General features: G+C 49.8%; 1 protein-coding gene across 2 annotated transcripts; it reads left to right on the forward strand.

Annotated features, from left to right (window-relative positions):
- Window positions 1-602: 602 nt before the first annotated feature.
- On the forward strand, window positions 603-10,301 carry LOC144719766 (H2.0-like homeobox protein). Of its 2 annotated transcripts, none has more exons than XM_078595948.1 (4): window positions 603-1,399; window positions 3,203-3,451; window positions 7,849-8,033; window positions 8,904-10,301. In XM_078595948.1, exons 1-4 carry the CDS (start codon window positions 934-936, stop codon window positions 9,312-9,314), a joined length of 1,311 nt encoding a protein of 436 aa, XP_078452074.1. In that variant the 5' UTR covers window positions 603-933; the 3' UTR covers window positions 9,315-10,301. The 2 variants fall into 2 exon arrangements, with proteins under 2 accessions (XP_078452074.1, XP_078452073.1); XM_078595947.1 differs by having other exon boundaries at window positions 604-1,399; window positions 7,846-8,033.
- The last annotated feature ends 12,533 nt before the right edge of the window (window positions 10,302-22,834 follow it).

Consider the following 22,834-nt stretch of genomic DNA (forward strand, 5'->3'; position numbering starts at 1 on the left):
GGGGAGACAAAGGCGACCGGGCGTGATGCTGGCCACCCACCCCCTCGTGTTCCGATCCGGCCTTCATAGGTGCTCGCTAACAGCACTTGCCCCAACAGTATGTTAAGGCTATACGGGGGATCTTTGTCTTTGTTATTATGTGCGTGTAAATACGTTGCGTCCGTGGGTTTATATGGATCTGTTTATAAATGTGTGTAAATATGCACGTGTATGTCAATGACTCAAAAGGCAATGTGTGCATATTGGTTAATGTGTAATGGTTAGCACACTGTGAACTGGTCCAGGGCCTCTCCTACTTCGACTCAGCCTCAAATGAGTACCTGGTGGTGGTGCATAAACCTCAGAACTGGGGAGACAAAGGCGGACGGGCGTGGTACTGGTCACCCATCCCCTTGTGTGCCGTGTCGGTCTTCAAAGGCGTTCGATAAAACCACTTACCGCAGCAGACTGTCCCTGCTACTTTTGTGTGTGAACGTTGTCCGTGTATGTATGTGCATACGTGCGTGTACACGTGTGTGCGCCAGCATCTAATCTGTGTATGTGGCTGTGTACGTCGTAAAAGCGGGTCTTCGTATGTGTGCGTATCTCTCTCCCTCTCTCTCTCTCTGTGTGTGTAGAAGCGAGCGCAGGGCGCGCACGCCCTCCTCGTGAAGTTAGCGAGTTCCTCTTCACGTCCCCCACTCTTCACCGTTGACCGAAGCCTCCTCCACGTGCAGCCTCGACGCGACTCTTGAGCCGTGCGCGTCTCGCGGAGCCCCGGGGCTTGCGGCTCCCATTGGCCGCGCCGCGGGGCGGAGTCCGCGGCTCAAAAGGCACCGGCGGCTCCTCCCGCGCACGTTTCCTCTCTCCCCGCCCCGGCCACGGACTCCGCGGCTCCGTCTCCCACGGCCTCCGCTGTCCGGAGCGCGGCGTGGGCGAGGTCCGTGGGTCGGGATGTATTCCGCAGGATTCGCACCCTACTACTTGAACGGCCTGGCGCTGTGGCCCGCGGCCGCTGCGGCCGCCGCCTATTGCGCACCTGGTCTGGCCGACCCCTCCAAGAAGGGCTCGTTTTGCGTGGCCGATATTCTGCACCTGAGCGCCGTGGACAGCGCGACCCTGCAGGGCCCTCCTCCGGGGCACAAGCAGGGCCCCGCGGCCAGCCGGCCCGCGCCACCGGCGGGGGGGCAGCCACTCCGGCCGACTCCGCGCTCGCCCGGGGGGGACTGCGCCGAGAGGGGTCCCAGCCCCGCGGCGGGCGCGGGACCCGCTGGCGCGTCGCCCTCGCCGCGTCTCCTCCTCGCCACCCTGCACGCCCAGCATTGCTCGCCGGTGCCCAGCAGGGAGCTCAAGTTTGGCATCGAGCGGATTCTAGCGAGCGACTTCACCGCCAAGGCCAGCGATGGCTTCTTCTTCGCCGGTACGTCGCCTGCCCGCGGCGCTCGTGGCGGTTCATCGAGAGATCGAGCGGCCGGGGGGGCAACGGCGTTAGCGACGCCTGCGGCTCGAGGCTGCGAGAGGCCCCCTGAGTGGCGTCACCTGGAGTGGCATCGCGGTGGCACATGACCCCGCGACTCGGGGCGATAGCCGCGGGCTATACTGCAGTGTGGCGATGTCGATCACGCGCCTAACGATTGCGCTGCGAGGCTAGATCTATGTAAGTGTATATCCTTAATACGACGCTTACTTATTAAAACATTTGCACTCTATTGTTTGCTTGTAGATTAAAACGGGTCGTTATAGTCAGGTCTCAAGTCAAGGCGAAAGTATCAAATGTCGTCCTAATCTACAGAATCTCAGTTGCTTCGTCATCACAAATACGCACGCGTGATTAGAGTTTCGTTTTTCGCGTGTCCGAGCGTCGTCAACACTCTTAACGTACATTTTACTTTGAATGTAAATTCAGTTTAACGTGGTAACATTTTTGTGGTAGTATGTTTCAATTGATCGGGGGTCGTCTGTTACTCAATCGCTACTATTTGTGCAACTATTCAAATGCCGGACCACCAGAAAACATTTTTTTTTATTAAATTCTTATCGGGCTCCGTGCTGTTAAGCTCCGTCTCCAAACCTTATTAATTATAGCTGGCCTCTGTATGTGCAATGAAGAAGGGTCGTCGCTTGAAACGTCGCGTGTTTTATATATATGTTAAGGCGACAGTGTTGTTGACGAATGTTGCGAGCTGTTTTTGCTTATTGTGCTCACGCACTACTGGAAACTAAGCGGCAGCACCGAATACTTTGTTTAAAAAAACAAACACATAGTTTTTAAGCCGTCCCTTATTCACGCTCCGAAGCTGAGAAGTTCACTGTTTGATGTTTATCTGTCTTCGACATGAAATTATCGTTTTTTGATTTGTTTATGTGGGACGCAGAATGGGAATCGCACAAGCCGATACATTCTACTTTAAAAATATATAAACATCATGAACGCACGCACATTCGGCTGGCGTCCATCACACATCGTGTGGATATTAAATGTGTGTTCGAACTCGATGCAATGCGGATCCGTGTATGATCTACGTGCACCAACTTCTCACGCCGCATTACGAGCGGGACACGTGCATGAAGGCGATGTGTCCTGAGAGAGGCAGAGGAAGAGAGAGGCACGGCGTTGAGTTCACACGCAGGGCCTCAGTGCCGTGTTGCCCTTTCTCTCGGAGGCCATAAGCCCCACTGAGTCTCAGGACTCGTTTTCAGAAGGATTCTACAAATGGGATTTGTAACTGCATTAGTGCCGCGGTGGCGAGATGTTGACTCGCTCGCCTGCTGTACAGGAGGTTGTGGGTTCGATCCCTGACGCCTGTATGTTTGGAGTTTGCGTGTTCTCCCCGTGGTCGCGTGGATTTTTGTCAGGGTCCTCCGGTTTTTCCCTCCACATTTAGAAACATGCGTTAAACGTATTTGGCCGCTATAAATGTCCACATGTTAAACCACTTAGTTGAGCTATCACATGTGGCCAGGTCGCTTCTGAAAAAAAAGCGATTTCGCTCACTGGGCCTTACTTGGTTAAATAAAAATAGTTTAGTTTTTACTTTAGGGATGTTTATCTTTAGTTCAAACTCACGGCCTGTCAACACGAATGTACAACAACCCCCAACGTGAGATAATACGTCGTCTCGCGCGGACAGCGGGGACTGGAAGGGCATTGGGCAAGACGCAGCAAATCCAAGACCCGCGCCGTGCGGCTGATATCATCTAACGCGCCCCCCTGCCCCAACAGATCTGCCCGGCGCTCTTTCACCCCGCTACCCGGGGCAGCTGCTCGTCGGCCACGGTGGCCCGGGCCACCAGCATCATCCGCATCATCATCATCATCAGCAGCAACAGCAGCAACAGCACCCGTTCGCGGGAGCCTTCCCCCCGGGGGGGATGCACGGGGTGCCCGGCGAGATGCACGCCCACGCGACGGGGGGTCCGCACCTGCAGCACGGACGCCACGCGATGCCGCACTTCAGAGACGCCTTCCCAGGTGAGGCGCGGCTGGCGGGGCCGACGACCTTCGGCAGCGGCTCGGCAAGCCGTCGAGTGCAATGCCGCTCGCTCGATCGATCGATCGCTCGTTCGATCGATCGCTCAATCGCTCGATCGATCGATCGCTCGCCCCGTGTTCAGCGTCGGCGAACAAAAGGTCGACGCGGTGAACGCAGCGTAGCTTGAGTGCGCTCGACGCAGCGGAGAGTCAGAAACGCACTTAACGCAGCACGGTTAATGCGGTTTGCAGAGTTAAGATGATTTAATAGCGGGCAGCTGGCACAATTACACAACTATTAAACGGCAACCATTAGCGCAGTTAACACAGTTAGGAGGCCGGCATTAACACAGCACAACTGTCCACGTGAATGTCGGTGGTATGACTGGCGCAGTTGACAAAGCGCAATCGACACAATTGGTGCGTTTAACGCGATCAGTCGGCGGCGGTCGCTAAATAACGATCCGCGCTTCGAGCAAGGAAACGCGCGTGTCCGTGACGTCGCGTCTGATGTTCTGAGTGATATCCCACGCACACTGCACGTGACTAACATCACGGACGCACGTGTAGGTGATGTCGCACTAACACTGCACGTGACTAACATCACGGACGCACGTGTAGGTGATGTCGCACTAACACTGCACGTGACTAACGTCACGGACGCACGTGTTGATGATGTCGCACTAGCACTGCACGTGACTAACATCACGGACGCACGTGTGGTGATGTCGCACTAACACTGCACGTGACTAACGTCGCGGACGCACGTGTTGATGATGTCGCACTAGCACTGCACGTGACTAACGTCACGGACGCACGTGTTGGTGATGTCGCACTAACACTGCACGTGACTAACATCACGGACGCACGTGTGGTGATGTCGCACTAACACTGCACGTGACTAACGTCGCGGACGCACGTGTTGGTGATGTCGCACTAGCACTGCACGTGACTAACATCACGGACGCACGTGTTGGTGATGTCGCACTAGCACTGCACGTGACTAACATCACGGACGCACGTGTTGGTGATGTCGCACTAGCACTGCACGTGACTAACGTCACGGACGCACGTGTTGGTGATGTCGCACTAGCACTGCACGCTGCGCGTGGAGCTGATCGCCCGCGGCGGCGCACGGGGGCGATGTTAATGCTAATCAGAGGAAATAGGAAGTAATGTAATCTCTGCGCCGTTTTCAAATCCCAATTTCCTGAAGTGCCTCTGGTGTCGAGCTGCACCCCCCCCCCTTACCCGCGCCTCCGTTGGGCACGTGCTCGCAAACACGTGCGCACTAACACACACGTGTCTGTGTGTGTGCCTACGCAGTGGGGAGCGGTGGTGTAGCGGTTAGCGCGCTGCGCTACGAACCTGGCGAACCGGGTTCGATTCCCGCTCACGGCCAACACCCAGTGACGATTATCTGAACCGGTCCTGGGCCTCCCCTAGGTCGACTCAGCGTCAAATGAGTACCTGGTGCGGTGTGTGAACATCGTCACTTGGGAGACAAAGGCGGTCGGGCGTGGTGCTGGCCACCCACCCCCTCGTGTACCGTTCCGGCCTTCATAGGTGCTCGCTAACAGCACTTGCCCCTACGGTCTGTTAAGGCTATACGGGGGATCTTTGTCTTTGTCTACGTATCGTATGTGTACAAACAATAACAATTCTCCCATACATGCGCTGTAGTAGTCATTGACACACTATGGGGGTGGCCGGCAAACTACGCCACGTCGCCCCTTCGTTCTCCCCAGTGCTGTTACTCGTTTATGGCTGAGTCGACCTAGGGGGAAATCCACGACCGGCTCCAATTATCCGCCGCTGTTTATTTTAGTCGCGAACGGAAAAGCCGCGCACGCGTGTGTACACAGAGATAAATGTTCCCCGTGTAGCCTTAACAGACTGTTGGGGCAAGTGCTGTTAGCGAGTAGCACCTATGAAGGCCGGCACGGCACACGAGGGAGGGAGGGGGGCAGCACCACGCCCGGCCGCCTTTGTCTCCCCAGTGCTGGCGATGTGTACACCTCGCACCAGGTACTCATTTGAGGATGAGTTTGACCTAGGGGAGGCCCAGAACCGATTCAGACAATCGTCACTAGTGTTGACCCTGTGTATACACGCACACGTGCACCTGTACGTGTGTGTATAAGTGTGCGTGTGTGTATATATATACACAGGGAGCGGTAGTGTAGTGGTGCGCTATGAACCCGGCGTCCCGAGTTAGATTCCCGTTCAAGGCCGATGCCAGCGACGATTACCTGAACCGGTCATGGGACTTGAATGAGTACCTCGTGCGGTATATAGTAAACATCGGCACTAGGGAGACAAAGGCGGCCGGGCGTGGTGCTGGCCACCCAACCCCCTCGTGTGTCGTGCCGCCCTTCATAGGTGCTCGCTAACATCACTTGCCCCAGCAGTCTGTTAAGGCTATATGGGGGGGGGGGGGGGTCTTTGTCTTTGTGTGTGTGTATATATACACCCACACACACGTGTATGCATTGTACAGTGTAACAGGAGCACCCCTCGGCATTATTGTTCCGTGGTGCGTGCTGAGCCCTCTGCTCCAATGCGCGGGCGCACATCCATCTACATCTCTCCACGTCGCTCGTGTGCTTTGCTTCATCACGATAATGCAAACGTCGTATCAGCATCTGTTCAATCGCGTTTTTAGTTTCATATATATAAACGATGTGCACTTTAAATTTGATGGGGTTTTTTTTATTTCACAAAAAGAAAAACAGCGGTAGAGACTCTCTCTCCCTCTCTGGTCTCTCTGTGTGCTGTGAAGGGCCATTGCCCGAAACGTCTGCTATTAAATATCGTTTTCCTTATAAGGCGTTATTGAGCAATGCGTTGCATTTGTTTTTTGCTGCTGCTGCTGTTTGTATTTGAGCATCACTGCCAACGAAGCAGCAGTAGCATGACAAAATAATTTGTTTAATTTAACGAAGTCAACTTGTCGTGTTACCATCGTGTAAATAAATACGACTCTGTACGGAGGTGACGGGGGGGGGGGGGTAGTAGTGGGCGTAGTGCGTGGTTCACGTAACCACGCAATGGACCCGGGGCCAACTGAGTTTGATTCCCGTTCACGGACAAAGCGTACACAACGAGTGGTATCTGAAGCAATGCTGAACCTCCACCACTCCACCATGCTGCATGTCTATGATGTTAAGCGTAGTTGTATTCGTGGACGAAGCAGTATTGCGTGATAAATATAATTTATTCGCGGAAAACAATCCCATTGGGTGCAGAGCAGTATGAATGCAATATGTTTTAGCTCGTGGACATTTGCTCACGCAGGAATAGGAATGTAAGAGGTCTTATTCTTTGGGTCTTTCGGTAAAGTCGCGTAGATAGGTAACAAACTAATAAAAATGACAAAAAAAATATTTTATATTTATTATTTTTATACATTTGTACCTATCTACCTAAAGACCCGCAGTCACGAAAGCTTTCAGTCAAGATGTAAGGGGTCTGTTGAGATTGCCACTTTACTCATTGTTACGATTGTGTTGCCAAAGTTACTGTTGTGGTGCGTTATACGTGTAGTTTATAAAGTAATGCTCGTGACGATGCAGACGACGAATTTAACATGGGGGAAAAGTTGGCAAGAAAACAACTATTCGTGTAGTTTAGTTTCTATCAATACAATGTTTTTAAATCAACCCCTTGTCAATCCACTACTGGACAGTGGCCCTCATTGTTTGTGTTACATTCTGCGCCGCGCTGCTCCGTGTGGCTTGACGATTTAAGTGATGGGGCAGTCAGCACCAGCAACATCGGTTCAGGTATCGCATCGCCACTGACGCTTGCCGTTGTCGGGAATGGAACTCGGGCAGTCAGCAGGGTTCGTAGCACAGTGCAGTAACCACTGCGCCACCGTTCCGCTTTAATAATATCCATCAAAGGAGGAAATGATCTGTTCGAGGAGGACTCGGATAGGTTTTTTTTCTTCCTTTTTTTCAATCAGTGTTATAATTGCGAGTATCAGGAGTTAATGTCCGCCGCTACTCTTGCCGTATTCACCTATAGCCTGGTCGAACATTTAAATCTCGGGTCGTGACGATGCAGCTTGTCTACCTACTGAGCTACGGGATCATTCGAACACCCACTTGTACCCGCTGGTACCCATTCCGTGATGCCTCCGCGTGTGCTCACGAGTGCATCTATGACTGTGTGTGTACCCCTGTATCTTTGTGTGCCAATGTTGTGCCCTTTCCCTTTGCACCCCCCACCCCCCCTCCTCTCTCCCCTGTGTGTGTGTGTGCCCATGGGACCTGTAAACCCACGTGTGTCCCTGTGTGCCCCTCGTGCCCTCCGTGTGCTCTCGTACCATTTGTACCCCTCGTGCGTACACTCCGTGCCCGTGCCCCCGTGTGTGCCCCCGTGCCTCCCAGCAGGTCCGTACGCGGTGCTGACCAAGGAGACGATGCCGCCCAACTTCAAGCGCAAGCGCTCGTGGTCGCGGGCCGTCTTCTCGAACCTGCAGCGCAAAGGGCTCGAGAAGCGCTTCGAGATCCAGAAGTACGTGACCAAGCCCGACCGCAAGCAGCTCGCAGCCATGCTGGGACTCACGGACGCGCAGGTGCGGCAACCGCACCATCGACAACACCCACAACCACCCCATCAACAACATCAACAACATCGACAACATCGACAACCACCCCATCAACAACATCAACAACCACCCCATCAACAACAGCACCATCAACAACATCGACAACCACCCCATCAACAACAGCACCATCAACAACATCAACAACCACCCCATCAACAACATCAACAACCACCCCATCAACAACATCAACAACCACCCCATCAACAACATCGACAACCACCCCATCAACAACATCGACAACCACCCCATCAACAACATCAACAACCACCCCATCAACAACATCAACAACACCAACAACCACCCCATCAACAATATCGACAACCACCCCATCAACAGCATCAATAACTGCACCATCAACAACCACCCCATCAACAACATCGACAACCACCCCATCGACAACCACCCCATCAACAACATCAACAACCACCCCATCAACAGCATCAATAACCACCCCATCAGCAACCACACCATCAACAACATCGACAACCACCCCATCAACAACATCGACAACCACCCCATCAACAACATCGACAACCACACCATCAGCAACCACACCATCAACAACATCGACAACCACCCCATCAACAACATCGACAACCACCCCATCAACAACATCGACAACTACACCATCAGCAACCACGTCACCAACAACATCAACAACCACATCAGCAACAGCATGCACACCAATATCAGCAGCAGCAGCAGCAGCAGAATTTCCCGCGACGCACGCAGCGTTACACACCGATGCGCTGTTGGCACGTGACCGTGGGAATGCGCCGCTGTGTGTCGATGTTGCCGATGCTTGATGCCGAGCGCGTTGCCTCGTGTGCGGTGCAGGTAAAGGTGTGGTTCCAAAATCGGAGGATGAAGTGGAGGCACTCAAAGGAGGCGCAGAAGGAGAAGGAGCAGCAGCAGCAGCAGCAGTCGAGCGCGCAGAGCAAGGAGCCCCTCCCGGACCTCTCCGCCTCTGCCGGCGACAGCGACGCAGCCTCCAAGAGCGACGCGGCCGACGGCGGCAGCGACTCGGAGGGGCCCGTGGACGACGAGGAGGAGGAGGAGGACGACGAGGCGGACGATGTGGACGATGTGGACGAGGTCTCGCCGCGGGAAACGGGGGGTGCCGTGGACCTGTCGGGCCGTGAAGACGCCTGGAAACCGCGTGACGAGAGTCCGGCCGGGCCGCCCCTCGTCACGGAGCAGCCCGAGGTGGCCACAGGGAGCCGCGCGCGACTCCACGGGGAGGAGTGACGATGGTGGCTGCGGTGCTGAGACAGTGAGCGCGACGACTTCAAGTGGGCCGCATCTGACAAGTGACGCCGGCCGCGGAGCCGCGAGTGACCAATGTTGTTGCACTGCGGGGGGGGGGGGGGGGGGCTGCACTCATTGGGATGTGACTGTGGCCGCGAAGTTGAGAGTGACCACTCGTGCGTGGCCCGGCAAGTGACGACGGCTAGGGCACGGCCCAAGTGACCACCGCTGATGCACAGCGAGGAGGGAGCTGTTCGGGAGTGACCACGGCTGCACGACAGTGAGGGACGGATTGCTGCATCCCGGAGTGGCGTGGGGTGGAGAGGGTGTTTTTTTTCCACCGGCCATGTATAGCAGCACCACGGCAGGTAAACACGGACTGCGGTGTGTATGTGTGTGTGTATATCCAATGTCTACGCGGTGTAGTTACGCGTTTGTACCATATACCGTTATGTATATTTCTTTCTTTTTTCTAAACGTATAAGTTAAGCATTCTTGGAGGCCTTAAGCAAACAGTATCCTTTGACTAACCATCGCACATCGGCCGGGCCTCCGCGAGTATCGATCGCACACGCGGCCCCTTGAGCGGCAGCGACGTCCGTCCCGCAAGGTGCCGACGACGCCGCTGGGTGCGCGCGAGAGAGGCGAATACTACGAGTCGGAGGGGTTCGCGCACTGAGCTTTGACCGAAGCGGTTTGATGAAGGACACTGAACTACCTCTTTCAGGTGGGGAAATTCTTTTTTTCAGAAACCCAAAAATAAAATCTATTTCTATCCTGGTTTTACACAAGAACGGTTTAGTCGGTCCGGTTGCACTAAGCCAGTGAAACGTTGAACGTTGGCTCCAACGTTGACCCAACGTTGGCCCAACGTTGCATGTTCACTGAGAAGACGGAGTCGTTGCCATTCGCGATGATCGCTGCCGGCGGCTCAGCACGCACTGCTGTGTCATCCTCCCAATCCCGATTAAAGCAAATGGAAGTGCAGGGTCCGTGTCGGTGTGCGTCCCTCGGTGTCCTACGGAGAGATCTGCTACAGCACAACGCACACAACACACCGCACACACACATACACACGCGGTGCACAACACACCGTGCACACACACACACGGTACACACCGCACACACAGTACACAGCACACTCCGCACACACGTACACCGCACACTACACACACAGCACACATACACGTTACACAAACACCGCACGCACCCACTGCACACACGGTACATAACACGCACGGTACACAACACAAACACTGCACACACACTGCACACAACGCAGCACACAACTATTTTAAAATGACTGCCGACGAATCGAATATTTATATATTTAAAATGAAAAAAAAAATGCCATTGGATGGTTACTCATTCTAATAGTATCAGCAATATCACACACACGAGAATAGGTTTTCCCTTTTTTCTGGCAACAAAACAGGTGTTAAGATGTTAAAACGCCAAACTGAAACCTGTTAAAAGGAATCATGTCTGTATTAACCAGAATACTTGTGGTCAGAATGCAAACAAAAAAACATACTCTGTCTCTGGTGTGGACCAATCAGTTTCAAAGACAATACATGTACTATCAGAGTATGTTTTTGTTTGCATTCTGAACCCAAGCATTGTGGTTAATGCAGACGTGATTCCTTGTAAAAGGTTTCAATTTGCCGTTTTAACATCTAAACACCTGTTTTGTTGCCAGAAAAAAGGGGAAACCCTTTTCTCATATTTTGGTGCTGGCAAAGGAGGTCCCATGAAATATCACCCACAGAGAACCAAATACATAACGCGCGGAGTAGTACATCGACATACTTCCTGAAGAAGTCCAGCGATTATAATTGTCAAAATCTTTATTTTCAAATTAAAATAAACTATCATTTCAATTATCCTGTGATTCATTATTTACGTTTACACGCATACACTGTGGCTCCTCAAAAAAGCAAACAGCGCATAAACACACACAAAGCATAGACATATCACCCGTATAGCCTTGCCAAACTGTTGGGGCAAGTGCTGTCAGCGAGCACCTATGAAGGTCGGGACACGGCCAGTGGGGTGGGTGGCCAGCACCACGCGCGGCCGCCTTTGTCTCCCTCGTGGCGATGTTTACTACGCACCGCTGAGTCGACCCAGGTAATCGTGTATTGGCCATGAGCGCAAATCGAACTCGGGACGCCGGGTTGATTGCACAGCACGCGAACTGCTGCACCACCGCTCCCTACACACACACACGCCATGCAAATAACACTCCACAGAGTATAGGGCAGCTGAGTGGATGCTAAAGGTCCCCGTAATGGGTATTAGACATGAACAAGTCCTGCTTCGCCGTTCATCGCCAAACGCAGCAGCCTCTCTCAGCCTGCCACGAAGCAGAGACGCGTTGCAGCAAGTGGTGTGATGGTGCAGCCTTCCATAAAGCATGTCTCCTTATCTCGGTATCGTCACCCCTGACCACCCCCTCTGTGTGATAAGAGGTTAGGGTGAGATGAACCGAGGGTCAGCGTCGGGGGTTAACAAGCCCTCTGACCCCTCTCCCAGGCCAGAATCACACAGGGCCCTCTGCCACATTGCATGTCATCGCTGGCTTCTCGTCCACCAACCATCATCATCACCACCACCACCACCGTTATCATCACCACCGTGACATCTTCATCCATATCACCGCCACCACTTCCATTGCAGTTATCATCGCCGCCATCGTCTTCGTCACTATTATCACCACCACTTTCATCATCATTATAATCATAACCACCACCATATCCATTATCACAATTTTACCACGCCGCTTCCAACATCACCAACACCATTAGCACGAATATAAAACCATTATCGTCACCACCAACGCCAACATCCATCAACATCATCATCCATAAATTGTTTATCTTCAAACTGTAACTACATCGGTACCAAAGCACCACCACCATCATCATCATCTCCCGGCCCCCATCCATCTCTTGAGAACTACGTGTTGTTGTTGTTGTTGTTGTGTTTAGTGTTGTTGTTGTCTTTAGTGTTGTTGTTGTTTCGTGTTGTTGTTGTTGTGTTTAGTGTTGTTGTGTTTCGTGTTGTTGTGTTTCGTGTTGTTGTGATGAGTGTTGTTGTGTTTAGTGTTGTTGTGTTTAGTGTTGTTGCGTTTAGTGTTGTTGTGTTTAGTGTTGTTGTGTTTAGTGTTGTTGTGTTTCGTGTTGTTGCGTTTAGTGTTGTTGTGTTTAGTGTTGTTGTGTTTAGTGTTGTTGTCTTTAGTGTTGTTGTTGTGTTTAGTGTTGTTGTCTTTAGTGTTGTTGTGTTTAGTGTTGTTGTGTTTAGTGTTGTTGTGTTTAGTGTTGTTGTTGTTGTTGTGTTTAGTGTTGTTGTGTTTAGTGTTGTTGTCTTTAGTGTTGTTGTGTTTAGTGTTGTTGTGTTTAGTGTTGTTGTCTTTAGTGTTGTTGTTGTTTCGTGTTGTTGTTGTTGTGTTTAGTGTTGTTGTGTTTCGTGTTGTTGTGTTTCGTGTTGTTGTGATGAGTGTTGTTGTGTTTAGTGTTGTTGTGTTTAGTGTTGTTGCGTTTAGTGTTGTTGTGTTTAGTGTTGTTGTGTTTAGTGTTGTTGTGTTTCGTGTTGTTGCGTTTAGTGTTGTTGTGTTTAGTGTTGTTGTGTTTAGTGTTGTTGTCTTTAGTGTTGTTGTTGTGTTTAGTGTTGTTGTCTTTAGTGTTGTTGTGTTTAGTGTTGTTGTGTTTAGTGTTGTTGTGTTTAGTGTTGTTGTTGTTGTTGTGTTTAGTGTTGTTGTGTTTAGTGTTGTTGTCTTTAGTGTTGTTGTGTTTAGTGTTGTTGTGTTTAGTGTTGTTGTCTTTAGTGTTGTTGTTGTTGTGTTGTTGTGTTAAGTGTTGGCTACGTCGTTCAACTTGCACACAACCCACACTTACATTGCTGACATCATCGCGCGCGCGCGCGTAGCGGCATCATCCATCGATCACCGTCGATCACCACGGGTGTTGTTTGTTGATGTGGGGATCACGCGCGAGGCGCCGTGCACAGCAACGCGGCGCTTGCGTCTCGTCAGAAGCGGCGTGGCGCTCAGCTCCCACGCAGCGCGCGTGTTTGTTTGGCTCTGTCGTTGTCAATATCATCAGACGCGCAGTCTGCGCGCACACACATAACGTATGGGGCTACCACCGCGATTGCTTCAAGTTTCTAAGATTGGCCTGACACTCTCGCAGCACAGGCGTCTGCTGTGATCAGGGTCGTTCAGTATTACATCTGACACCGTGGCGTTGAAGCGCGCGCCCGCCCCACCCCCCAAAGCGCGGGGCTCGGGGCGGTCGCCCCGATTCGCTGTACGACTCTGGGCTGTGATACACGCGCGCACACACACACGTTACCGTCTTCGCGTAACGACAACGAGCGTGGTAAATGGTCGATTAACATTTGATCGACGTTTCATGACACCGGGGGTTTTACGTACAGTGTACACAATCTTATTGTAGTGCTTATAAGTAGAAGGGGACATCGCGGTATAAAAAGGTTGATGAATGCACGATTCCTATTGCAGTGAGGTATGATGATGCAATGTGGATAAGATACATAATAGGATGGTCATGTACAGTGTATGACATATGGGCTTATGATAAACTTATGGAAATACAATGTGGTAAATAGTCGTTTAAATGTGACCGCAGTGGTATATGGTGATGTGTAATGAATAGGGCTAATTGTAGGGCTTTTGAGAAGAGGATATGTGTGCTAAGTGTAAGTGTGGCATGTGAGGCCCCTAGCAGTTTTACTTCAACGAAGATTAATTCTTTGAAAACATAATATAACAATCGTGTGGATATGTGAGCGCGTGTAGTATACATGATATCGCAAAATGTCATCTGTTTTAACATGTATTCGCGAATTTAACGATAAACATTCCCCATCCATACAGCAGTATACATATGTGTAGAGATATACGAAAAACGTAGCATAAAAACACAGGGCGAACCACGGTCCCACCTCGTATTTATAAATGTCAAGATGGGATGTTTGGTTAAACCATGTAAACACACACACAGTGTTGTGTTAAGATGTTAACTTGTCCATGGGGCCGAATGCGTGCAAATGCGTTGAGCAAGGTTACACAATAATAAACACTCAACTCTTTACACCGACGCAATCGTTCTGCCGTAGTGCATATTCACGAATATCTTTGGGGGTCATTGCGAATCGATTAGGCGATCGTGTAGCGTTATCCTTAATGCAACAACAGGACAGCCGTCAATATACCAAAGCAATTCTATGGGATTGTGACTACCTCGTCACCACTGCCGTGTAGCGTTATCTTTAAGGGGCCGTCCATAAATGACGTCACGCACCTAGGGAAGGGGGGTTAGACATTTGTGACGTTGTGTGACGAGGGAGGGGGGGTTGAGAAATGTGACATCACATTAAAATGCGCAACTTTAAATAAATATAGACAACACGTTCTACTTAATGAAATATACTTTTTAATAACTGTTTTCGCCTACAACATCAGAGTGCAACGCCAAATTAAATACGCACTACAATCACAATAGTTTAAAGCGATTTGAAGCATGTTTTATATTTTTTGGGGGGGGGGGGCAGAGCTTTGTGACGTCACATTTGAGGGGGGGGGTCTGACTTTTCGTGACGCCGTGTGACGATGGGGGGGGGGGAGGTAAAACATCGTCCAAAATCGCGTGACGTCATTTATGGACGGCCCCTAATGCAACAGGACAGCCATCACTATCCCAAAACAACTCGTGGGATTGTGACTACCCCGTTCCCACTGCCCCCGAGGAACGGGTCTTGTCCCCTCCCTCACCACCACCCCAGAACTTTACTTGTGGAGTACGGATCCCGTGGTGGTGCCCTGTTGCATCTACGGGGGGGGGGGGGGCTGCGAGTAGTGAAAGGGCCCTTGTTGACAGCTCAATTGAGCATGTGATGATAATTAGTGACTTTATACGCGTGCGTGCGTTAACTTCCTAAACCATTTACAGAGGCATTATATACTCGCGCGCACATAATGGGGCAGTGAGTGGTCTGCAGAGGGTGGCATGGAAATGCTACACTGCCAGGTATTAACAACACCTATTGGGCTATATGTTAATATTCTAACGCGGCGGTCGCAAATGTATCGTACGTTATCTTTGCTACGTGGATGTGTGGGGCATTAGCCAAGGTCAGATGAGATCCAGGATCGCATGCACACATAGCACACACACAAATATACAATGCATAGAATACACACGTAACACTTATATATATGTGTGCATCTGTGTTCAAATAGATATCGATACAAATCGTACCGTATATTTAATATATATGTGCACACCATTCAATATACGTATATTAACAGATATATATGATTTACGCGTTAATTACATAGAGAACGTATACATAATAAGCAGCGTATTTAAGTGTACACATGTTATATTGCACATACGTTACACACTTATACATATAATTCACAGGTATATATACAGTTAACACACGTACGATATGCACATTTACATGGTATACACCTCTATGGCAAAATATCACACCATTGTCAAATATAAATACACAAGTACGTCACGTATTGTGCGTATGGCGAATTTCTTTCGCACCGTACGTAGCCACCCGTGCCAATCGGAAGAGACGTTTTGGGGCAACTGTGAGCGCGCACCTATGGAGGGGTGGGTGACCGACACCACGCCCGGCCGCCTTTGTCTCCCGAGTGGCGATGATGTTTACGCACCGAGCCTGGTACTGATTTTAGTCTGAGTCTACCTAGAGGAGGCCTGCGACCGGTTCAGATATTCAAAGCACCGATGTTGGACTTTAGTGGGAGTCAAAGTCGGGTGGTCAGGTCCCTAGCACGGCGCGTTGTTCCTTACAGTATACACATTACACATTACGCATACACATTACGCATACACATCGTGTGTGTTGCACAATCACAGAGCACTATGGACATGATACACACACACGTTTCTCGCACACAACACGCATACAATACACACAATTACGTGCAGTCCTGTACTCATCGGAACTAACACTGGAAAGTGCACAATTAAGCGTAGAGAGAGAGAGAGATGCACGCTTGTAATGAATTACATTGAGAGACAGGAAGAGGGACACGTGGATTATGGGACGTAAGCCAATTAAAGGCATCATTCTAACTGTTAACAACGAAAAAAGCCAAGCTGGCACGGGCAAGACGCAAGTAGGAATGATGGACGATCGTGAGTGATAGAAACGTTGTTACACGACAACTGCTAAACCGGTAACCCTTTTCAGATTCGATGACCGGTTCCGAAAGTCAGACACCCGACAATCGTTTTCAGTTGAGTTTCTATTCAATGAATGCTTCCGATTGGCACCGCGCGATCGTGCAAATCGCACCGTGGCCGAAGGATATTTGCCCTCGTTTCTCGGTTGTTGTTTCTTTAAAAGGGATCAAAGGTGCAGCCCTGCAATTGCTTGCTCACGCTACTGCTGGCGGAAGGGGCCCTCCAACTTCGAGTCGGAGCTCTCTAGGGCAGTGGTTCTTCTTCACCTGGGGCTGCGAGACGTAGCCAGATTTGTTTAGAAGGTAAATAATGGAGAGGCAAATGAAGCGCGGGCATTGTAAGTACAACTACTTTGTTGCATCGAACCCGTGTGTGTGTATCGACATTATAATTATGTTTACGATCGAGAAGCATAGGGGCCGCATGGCTTGCAGCAAAGGTGGAGAACCACTGCTCCAGATGGGGTATCTGTTCAAGTGTTCTACTCTGATCCTACAACGCGTTGGAGCAATGTGGGAAGAAACCCACCATTCAGTCGACTACTTGTGGTGTCGCTCATTTAACCTGCCGGCTGGATAGAGGTCGATGGGGGGGGGGGTCCGTCCCAATGTTTAAATCTCCTCCAAAGAGAGATGGAATCGAACCTAGCCGGATGTGCGAGCCTATGTGTGTACCTGGTGCGATGTGTAGGGAGACAAAGGCGGCCGGGCGTGGTGTTGGCCACCCACCCCCTCGTGTGCCGTGCCGGCCTTTATAGGTGCTCGCTAACAGCACTTGCCCCAAAAGTCTGTCAAGGCTATACGGGGGATCTTTGTGTGTGTTGCTGAACCACGTATTCGAACGGACAACCGGTTACTTAACCTGGGGGGAAAGTGGGGAGGAGGTTGAGGTTTATTTCATTTTGTTACCGGTAATGCCAAAATAAAACAACGACTTAGCAACCCAAGTACAATATCTGTGCGCAGTACACATGTACATACACCAGGAATGCGTCAGCACACACAGTGCTGTGGACACAAGAGTACACGGGAGACGTGGAAGCACAATGTGGATACCGTAAACACATAGCACACAAAACAGTGCACCTATACACAATGCACAACCTATATACTGCACTTCTTTCGTACCGTACGTAGCAAATCGTGTTAAAGTACATCAAGTACGCCAATAAACAGTACACATAAACAGTACACAAACAGTACACATAAACAGTACATATACAAACAGTATTTAAACAAACAGTACACATGCATACAGTACACATACAGTACACATATATACAGTACACATACAGTACACATACAAACAGTACACATACATACAGTATTTATACATACAGTACACACACAAACAGTGCACACACATACAGTACACATACAAACAGTACACATACAAACAGTGCACATACAGTATATACACAAACAGTACACATACAAACAGTACACATACAGTACACACACAAACAGTACACATACAGTACACATACATACAGTACACATACAAACAGTACGCATACAAACAGTACACATACAGTACACATACAGTACACATACAAGCAGTACACATACAGTACACATACAAACAGTACACATACATACAGTACACATACAAACAGTACACATACAGTACACATACAACCAGTACACACACAAACAATACACATACAGTACACATACACAGTACACATACAAACAGTACACACACAATCAATACACATACAGTACACATACACACAGTACACATACAAGCAGTACACACACAAACAGTACATAAACTATGTGCATTTTGCAAACAGCACACCTGCAAAGAGTACACACACGCATCATGTACAACCATATCAACACTACCCTTGTCCGCACGGCTAACAACACACAAACAGTACACACATGTACACAATACACCCATACACATATACACATATACACAATACACCCATACACATATACACATGTACACAATACACCCATACACATATACACATGTACACAATACACCCATACACATATACACATATACACCCATACACATATACACATATACACCCATACACCCATACACATATACACATATACACCCATACACATATACACCCATACACCCATACACATATACACATATACACCCATACACCCATACACATATACACCCATACACCCATACACATATACACATATACACCCATACACATATACACATATACACCCATACACCCATACACATATACACCCATACACCCATACACATATACACATATACACCCATACACATATACACATATACACCCATACACATATACACCCATACACATATACACCCATACACATATACACCCATACACATATACACCCATACACATATACACCCATACACAATACACCCATACACAATACACCCATACACATATACACCCATACACATATACACCCATACACATATACACCCATACACATATACACCCATACACATATACACATATACACCCATACACATATATACACACACAGTACACACATGTACACAATACACCCATACACATATACACACACACAGTACACACATGTACACAATACACCCATACACATATACACATATACACATATACACCCATACACATATACACACACACAGTACACACATGTACACAATACACCCATACACATATACACATATACACCCATACACATATACACACACACAGTACACACATGTACACAATACACCCATACACATATACACACACACAGTACGGTACATGCATTTACAAACAGTACACACGCAGAATATACACACACAGACACACACAGACACACAAAGACAAAGATCCCCCGTGTAGCCTCAACATACTGTTGGTGCAAAGTGCTGTCAGGCTCAGTCGACCTGGACGAGGTCTGGGATCGGTTCAAACTTTCTTCACTCTAATCGGCTCCGTGCGGGAAATCGACCTCGGCTCAACATTGTTCGTAGCGCAGTGCGCTAACCGCGGTACCACCGCTCCCCCATACAAATACACAGATCCCCTCCCCTATATAGCCTTCACAGACTGTTGGGGCAAGTGCTTTACGCAGTTTGCCCATTCACATACAAACACATACACTGCACGCACACTCAGTGAGCGAGAAATTGCTCCAAGTGAGATCCCCATGACAATCTATGGGGTCGTCCATAAATGACGTCACGGGGCGGGGGGGGGGTCAGACATTTGTGACGATGTGTGACGAGGGGGGGGGGGTTGAGAAATGTGACGTCACGTCAAAATACGCAACTTTAAATATAGACAACACGTTCTACTTAATTAAATAGACTTTTCATAAATGTTTTCTCCTACAACATCAGAGCGCAGCGCCACATTAAATACGCACTACAATGACACTAGTTTAAAGCGATTTGAAGCATGTTTTAATTTTTTTTCAGGGGGGGGGTCAGAGCTTTGTGACGTCATATTTGAGGGGGGGGGTCTGACTTTTTGTGACGCCGTGTGACGAAGGGGGGGGAGGGTTAGGGGTCAATAATCGTCCAAAATCGCGCGACGCCATTTATGGACGGCCCCTATACGCTGTTGATCTCAATCGATGTTTCGAGACATTCCCCGACCAGCTGGTGGCTCCTCGTTCAAGGTGCCCCCCGGGACTGAGAGCCCATTGCCCCCCAGGTTCGCTGCGGCTGTCGTCGTGTGCAGCGCCACGTGCACAGCTGCCCATTGGACAGACACGCGCAGACACAAAGGGGACGCAACTGCACGCAAACTCACCCGCACACAACAACAACAACAAACAAACAACCGCCGTCGTCGTCGGTCGCCACCAAAGTGGCGGTGACGTTACCACGGCGCTTGTGCCAGGCTAGGTGCGCTTTGAAGCCATCGCGCGAGGTGTCGAAGGCTCTCCGACAGGGAGGAGTCCACGGGACAGATCGAGGTATTTCGGCTTCACCGAGTGGACGTCTGTGAAAAAGAGCTTCATAGCTCATCGGATTCCTCCGGTTTCAATAAAGATTCTGATTCCGAGTGAGAAGGCTGGAAGGTGCATCGTGTGTGCTCCCCACTGTGCCAACTTGATTCGTTAACCCGCCACTGCGCTCCGCTCGTTGTTGTGAGCGTCCCTCCTCTGCCCTCCGTTGTTTTTGGAGGGCGACTGCCTCCACTGCCCAGCAGCAGCAGCGTCCTTCACGAGCCTCCTCCACCACAGAGGCCGATCTTGACACCGCTGGTACCAGTCATCTGCAAGTCAAATCAGCTCCACATCCTCCTGTACCGCATCACTCCATCTCTTCTCTAGCCCTTGCCGTGCCCGTGTAGCACCACACATCACACACACACACCATCTTTTGAATCACACTGCACAAACCAGTTCAAGATACATGCAATGCACAAACCATCACGCCACGTTACATAGCGACGAGCGATTTGGCAAAGCTTATGCATTTCCGTGTTTCGCGACTTTCAGCAGCAAGCCTCGCAGCGTAAATCTGATTGTCAACGTGCGAGAAAGATGCAATCAAACGATGGAGCATGCATCGATGAAAAGAAACACTCGTGGCCGAGTGGCACACGCGAGGTGGGGGCGATGTCTCGAGAGGACCCCTTTCAGGTAGCAGCGGATCGAGACTGACAGCGGCTGGCGATGGTACGTACATGTGCGTGTACTACACGTGCAACCCATGCTGTTTACTCCGGAATTCTTGTACCGGGGAAATTTACTTTTCAGGTCCATCCGATGCACAGGCGTTTCAATACGGGCACACAAAATGATGTCTATTCAGTTTAACACGTAGGAGGCGTTCGCGACCAATATCATCCATAATAGAGGGTTTTTTGGGGGGTTAGATCGCGTAAATATATAAATGTGTCGTTAAACCCGCCACCACCCGACACAGCCAGCTAGTAAGGGTTGTCACGTAAACAAAACGTGGCCAATTCGTCACTAGTACAGCACACCGGTGTGTTGGAGAGCCAAGCCACAACATTTACAATCTGAAATTATTATCTGATTACGATCTGAGTACTCAGATCATAATTTACAATCTGAGTACCCAGATTCTAAATGTTGTGGCTTGGCTCTCCAACACACCGGTTAGTGCTGTACTAGTGATGAATCGGCACGTTCTGTTTACGTGACAACCCTTACTAGCTGGCTGTGCGGGTGGTGGCGGGTTTAACGACACATTTATATATTTACGCGATCTAACCCAAAAAACTTATATTATGGATGTTGTCTATTTGTTTGTGTTTCTCCCTTGTGATGGGACTTTGTAGGATGAACGTTGAGAGTTATAAGGTCACGGGGGTGACCAATAAGGTCTGAATTGGTCTGTAATTAGGTAGGGCACTGATAAGGGGTTGACAGGCATGTGCGTGTGTGTGCGTGTGTGTGTAAGTGGGGAGCGGTGGTGAAGCGGTAAGTGCGCCGCGCTACGAACCCGGCATCCCGAATTTGAATCCCGCTCACGGCCAACACCAGTGACGATTATCTAAACCGGTCATGGGCCGCCCCTCGATCGACTCAGCCTCAAATGAGTAACTACTGTGGTGTGTAAACATCACCACTGGGGAGACAAAGGCGGCCGGGCGTTGTTTTGGCCACCCACCCCAGCCTTAATAGGTGCTCGCTAACAGCACTTGCCTCAACGGTCTGCTTCAAGGCTACACGGGGGGATATTTGTCTTCGTGTGGGCAGTACCACTCCACGCATGGCCAAAGAGTGGCCATGACTCACCTCCCTGTAGCAATACCTCGCCTTTATCAGCGAGGCATGGACAGTGTTGGTGTGTGGGGCTGCGCTCACGCGTGTTTATGGTAAGGGGAGAGGTTTACCGTGGGTCGCGTGTATATGCAGTGTATATGCAGTGTATATGCAGTGTATATGCAGTGTATGTGTAGTGTATATGCAGTGTATATGCAGTGTATGTGTAGTGTATATGCAGTGTATATGCAGTGTATATGCAGTGTATGTGCAGTGTATATGCAGTGTATGTGCAGTGTATATGCAGTGTATATGCAGTGTATATGCAGTGTATATGCAGTGTATATGCAGTGTATGTGCAGTGTATATGCAGTGTATGTGCAGTGTATATGCAGTGTATATGCAGTCTATATGCAGTGTATGTGCAGTGTATATGCAGTGTATGTGCAGTGTATGTGCAGTGTATATGCAGTGTATATGCAGTGTATGTGCAGTGTATATGCAGTGTATATGCAGTGTATATGCAGTGTATATGCAGTGTATGTGCAGTGTATGTGCAGTGTATGTGCAGTGTATATGCAGTGTATATGCAGTG

Source organism: Lampetra planeri, chromosome 7 (genome assembly GCF_965212315.1).
Source record: "Lampetra planeri chromosome 7, kcLamPlan1.2.h2, whole genome shotgun sequence".
Lineage (NCBI taxonomy): Eukaryota > Metazoa > Chordata > Hyperoartia > Petromyzontiformes > Petromyzontidae > Lampetra > Lampetra planeri.